Source organism: Hipposideros armiger, unplaced genomic scaffold, assembly GCF_001890085.2.
Source record: "Hipposideros armiger isolate ML-2016 unplaced genomic scaffold, ASM189008v1 scaffold_407, whole genome shotgun sequence".
NCBI lineage: Eukaryota > Metazoa > Chordata > Mammalia > Chiroptera > Hipposideridae > Hipposideros > Hipposideros armiger.
The window spans coordinates 648,165-653,805 of NW_017731757.1; the positions used below are offsets into that span (position 1 = coordinate 648,165).

A 5,641-nucleotide genomic window follows, 5' to 3' on the forward strand; every position below is an offset into this window, starting at 1 on the left:
AGTTCTTAACCATCGCGCCACTCGGCCGGCCCCTAGGTTGGTTAGTTTTGATCTACAAACCAGTCAGCCTATAGTTCTGTTTACTAAATACATGCTCTAGATAAAGGACTCAAGACCAAAATGCTAAAGTTTCAGATACTTATGGAAATCTTTTACTACCTGGTTCATCAGAAATTTATTTATACCTGATTCTTGATTAAGAGTTTTAAAATCTTAAAAAAAAAGTTTTAAATTAATCCTTTTATATGCTGTCAGATGTGGCTTTTGCTTCAACTTTGTTTTTCTCTTCAGGAAATAGTCCTGGTCCTGGAGGCCCTGCCCTGACCACAGACTTAGCTCTGGCCACTCCTACTGAATGTGCTTAAATAAAGATCTATATTACTGTGCTTTAAACCCTGTCAGAGAGTTACTGGAAAAGTATAGTGGAAATAATAATTCCAGATTTCATGTATTTTATAGCTTCTATATAGGTTTGCAATGCTTTTTAATTTAGTATCTTATTTAATAGTCATGATAGTAACAAGGCGTTTTCTAGCTATCCTTGGGCTTGTAGAATTTTCTTTAAAAAGTCAGGTGATCACATGTATTATCTGTATTACAAATTACACACTAAATTCTGTTGTCACCCATTTACATGTTTGGACTAGATCTCTCCATTCTAGTTGCCACTCGTTTAGCTCTGTTCCCTTTTCCCTCTGTGCACATGGATCAGGCTTCTAACTGGCCTTCTTTCTAATCTTTCGTCTTCAGTACTGTAGGTCTCCTAACCCCCCAAAATACATTAATCAGTCTATTCTCCACAGTGCTTGCAGATTGAATTTCTTACGATGAAAATCTTACTTTGGGACTCCACTGGTTAGAATCACTCAGTAGCTCCCAGTAACCTCCCTCCTAAATTCAAGCACCATAGCATAGCAAAAAAAGCTCTTCACACTCTGGCTTCTTTCTGCCTTATCCCCCCCCCTCCCCCCCAGCCCTTTCTCGTTGGTACCCTCTGGTCCTGTAACACTAAACTATCGTACAGAATGATTTTCTGTTCCCTGGATACCTCCATATTTGGCCCCAGGCCAAGCCTTTATGACCTCTATACAGTACTTTCATCCCTTGGCATGTGCTATTCTTCCTGCCTGAAACCTTGCTCCTTTCTCCCATCTCTTCCATTTCATCTAAGATCTACTCATCTTTTAAGATACATATGTCAGTATCTCTAAGATGGCTGTCCATCTTACTGCTTTGTCAAGAGGATGGTTTTCCCTTTTCTATAGCCAATATATTCTGTGCTTTCTTTCAGAAAAGCTTTACACACTTTATTAAAATTGTCTATTTGTCTCCTTTTCCAGCAAGCAGAGTTCGTGTGTTTTGTGCCTCTCCCTGGTGTCTCTCCCAGCAGGCATCAGGCATCATAGTAAGCAGTCAATAAATGTTTGCCTGATGAATGAATGAGAAGGAAAGAAAGAGTAGATCAAAGTACCCAGGGTTTTTAGTTGTAGTCCTAGAGATCCAGACCTTCAGAAAAGTAAGAAGGGAGAAATGTTCTTGATGAGCTCTGATACACTGTGACAGAGAACAGCCCCATGCTGTAAGAGGTCACAGATTCACATAATCCCAGTTACTCTTCACATGTACTACTTTACCACACTGTGTATTGTAATTATTTGGTAAGTAAAGGACAATGGAGGGGGAGAGGAGGAGAACGGAGGGGGAAAAGAAACGAATATAAAATATTACATCTTTGTTCTTTGAGACCATGATTTTTGGTATCTTTCTAGTGATTTCTTGATTAACTTTAAAGGCTTCAGAAATATGCAAGAATTCCTGTATTTGTTAGGGTTTGGGTCTCTTGCCTGGCTTAAGATCTAAACCCAAGATTGGTTGCAGGCCCTTTAATTTATCATTGTGGTTATAAAATAAAACTTGACTATGAAATAATCTGTAGAGCATTTATTGTGGTTAGATATTTAATCAAGCCCATTTAAAAAGACAGATCACCGCATTGTATTTCTGAAGCTGATGTTGAATAATATTGTATGTCAACTATAATTATATATACATATAGTCTCGGGACATGGAGTAGAGAGTGGGAACGGATTCAATGGAATTGTAATAGATAAGCATGATATTGGGGGTGGGAGGGCANGAGAGAGAGAGAGACGGGATATTATTCAGCCTTAAATAAGAATGAAATCTTGCCATTTGTGACAACATGGATGGGCCTTGAGGGCATTTTGCTAAGTGAAATAAGTCAGAGGAAGACAAATACTGTATGATCTCACTTATATGTGGAACCTAAATAATTGAACTCATAGAAGATAACAGACTGGTGATTGCAGGGGACGTGGGGAAGCGATGATGGGTGAAGGTGGCCAAAAGAAAAAAACTTCCAGTTATAAGATAAACAAGTACTGGGGATGTAATGTACAGCATGGTAACTATAGTTAACAGTACTGTATGATATATTTGAAAGTTGTTAAGAGAGTAGTCCTTAAAAGTTCTCATCACAAGAAAAAAAACTAAGGTATGGATATTAACTAAACTTCTTGTGGTAATCATTTCATAATATATATACACATATATCAAATTGTTATGTTGTATACTTACTAATACAATGTTATATGTCAGTTTTATCAGAATAGTAATGGAAGTGGGAGATGGAAGTATATGTTTATCTTTTTAAAAAATTTCTTCCAAGTGATTCTAATATGCCCTCCAGAGGGTATGGTATACTCATCTACTGAGAATCTGTCCCAGTTTTTCTCTGGAGAATGTGACTATTAAATATCCTCTGTGAAATCATACTAGCCAACTTTCTGGGCACTTTGTAGCATCAAATTATCGCCTTCTATTTAATGAGCAACATATTGTACAATCAAAATAGTCATATTATAAATCTAGTCAACATGTAATTCTAATAAAAATAGACTTATTTATGCTACTTTTTGAACAGATGCCTTTTTATGGGGAAAGAAGAAATAGAAAAATGAATAAAGATTTTTCTCACCAGTTGATTTAGCCTATGAGCACTTTTGGTTTGCAAATCTAAACTTATTAAGCTACCATTCAAATTTTATATTAATACATTTCCAAATGGAGAAAGTAAATATGAATTTAATAAGTATTTATCTTTATTACTGAGAAGCTAATAATATTCCAGAACTGATAATGGAAATTGGTTATGTGAAATTGCATTTCTTTTATAATTTTAACTATATGTGGGCTTAGAGCTTTGGTTTGTTTAGCCACCAACTGATTGCCTTTTGAGTGGATAGTCAAAATGTATTTTTAAATTGAGCTGTATGAAATTGAAAACTGTTTAAAAGATTTTCAACTTTGTCAGATTACTATAATTATAAACAACCTACATTTCTCATGCTATCTTTCATTATAGCATATGCCTGAAAAATTAGCAAATTAAATTTTAGTGTGGGCAGCAATGTTAAATTCCTGTCTGCATATCTGAAACTAATTCTCACATCATCTTATTTAAAAATGGAACAGTCTAGGAATAGTCACTCTGGTCATATACTTATTTTTCACGCTGAGGGAGAAGTTTAGGGAGGAAAGGAGACAATAAAAGGAGTAATATGTTACTAAGGTTCTCCCCTCCGATTTCTACCCCTTCCTCTATCATGTTTAGGATTGCAAAACTGCCCCTGTGCAAACCTGAATTAAGCAAAGCCGTATAACATCGCCAGAGGAATTTACTGAGCACTAGGTTAAACTGGTTCCCTAACCTGTGAAAGAACATGCCAAATTATTATGATTATAGCAAAACTGATTTAAGAATTTCAGTGCAGAAGCTGGAAAGAACTATAGACATCTTCAAAAATATTATGTATGTCGTTCAGCTTGCTTACCTTTTGAAAAAGTATGGTGACTTCTCTTCCTTGATAGGGTAATCTCTAGAAGTACATTTTATATTTGCCCTTTATAGAAAGGGTAAATGAGGTGCCAAAATTCTGATCATAAATACTTCAGACAACCAGTTTTAGGCAATTGTTGCCCCTCATTGCAAGAATAGATATTATTTTATGGCATTTGGTATGTTTTAATTGAGAAACATGGAGAAAAATTTAATTAGTTTCTTCAAGACACTAAGGATTTTTGTTTGTTTGTTTTTGGGGTTTTTTTTTTTTTTGCATTTACTTTCCAATATTTTCTTTTGGCAATACTCTAGTTGTCCTACGTATAGACAAGTAGCAAATGAATAGCATTTGCTGATTTAGCAAATCTTGTGTAGTTCCCGAAGGCAATATAGTTCTGTTGAAACTTGATTGTATTGTATTCTTTGTTAATTAACTCATGGGAGAGATGGGAAAATTACCATGGTGTAACAAAAAAAGAGCAGATATTTTTTCATTATGAAAGAGTAATTAAAACAGTATAGTCATTACAAAGTTTTTAGAAAGTAGAGAAGTCGTCATTGACCAAATTCTGGTTCCTTGATAGACTATCTAGAGAGAGTATAAATATCCCCTAAATAATTTTCACAGTGATTTAAAAAGCTCATTATTAGTAATTTACTCTAATATCCCAATACACCATACTGAATTGAAAAGATGATGTTTGACTAAATATTTTTCTTGTTTTCAAATCAATGTGTTTGAACAGAAACCAGCCTCAGAGAAAATGTACTTATCTGGCTACGGTGTGGAGCTAGCAATTAAGAGTACGGAATACAAAGCATTGGATGATACCCAAATTAAAAGTAAGTTTTTTCTCTGTAATTGAGTAGAATGAAAAATTGGAGATTTACATACTTTTGCTTTTTAAAAAATTTCATGACTATAATTCTACTCGTGTTAATTTGAGGCAGGAATGGGGTGGACATATATCGCCTTAGTTTGGAACTTAATTTTAAACAGAAAGAAATATATTTAATATTGTGCTCTCAAAATCTTCTTTAAACATCAAACTTATATCCAATGACTTACCAACCAATTTTGGCAACATATTTAAAAATGATAACATAAGGTACACTGAAACAGCAGACAAAGCTGCCTATGGCTCTTGGTGGCTGACCCAGGAGCTCAGACTGGCCCATGATGTGCTCAGCCACCCCTGATCCCTGGGGTGGGGGCTGGGACGGGATGTCTGAGGGACAAAGGGGATTCGGATCTCAGTAAACCAGAAACTCATTGGTAACACTACCTTAGGAAGCTTTGTTTAAATTATTGATTTATAGTAAAACTAGGATGATGGATTTCTTTTCTTTTTTGAAGTGGGATAGGAGAAGCCTATGGATTGTTTAGATGAAGTAGGTTGGTTAGTTTTTTTCTTTTTGGTTTTTTTTAAGATTTTTATTGGGGAATTGGGGAATGGAAACAGCGGTGGGGAATTGGGGGAAGGGGAACAGACAAGTTGCTGCTGTTTTGTTCTTCAGTCTAGTTGTGGAGGACGTTGCTTCACCAGCCCAATTGCTCTCTTCCCGGGCGAGGCAGATCAGTCGCAGGCTTCTGGACGCGGCTGCTGGCCGCTCACGCTGGCTGCTGGCTACATACAGTAGCCCATGGCAACTCACTACCACAGGGGCTGCAGCCTACGCCGTCGCTGGCGACTCATGGCAGCCCAGCTCCAGGTTGAGTTGTTGTTCAGCATCTTAGCTGTAGAGGGCAGTGTCACTGGCCCTCATACGTGGGATCCG

At 36.5% G+C, this 5,641-nt stretch overlaps 1 protein-coding gene across 1 annotated transcript in view; it reads left to right on the forward strand.

Annotated features, from left to right (window-relative positions):
* UGGT2 (UDP-glucose glycoprotein glucosyltransferase 2) overlaps positions 1-5,641 on the forward strand; it is a 163,700-nt gene that overhangs the window by 34,862 nt on the left and 123,197 nt on the right. Inside the window, exon 6 of the mRNA XM_019663849.1 lies at positions 4,609-4,705. Within this exon, the coding sequence (XP_019519394.1) occupies positions 4,609-4,705 (97 nt within the window). The remainder of the gene's footprint in view (positions 1-4,608; positions 4,706-5,641) is intronic.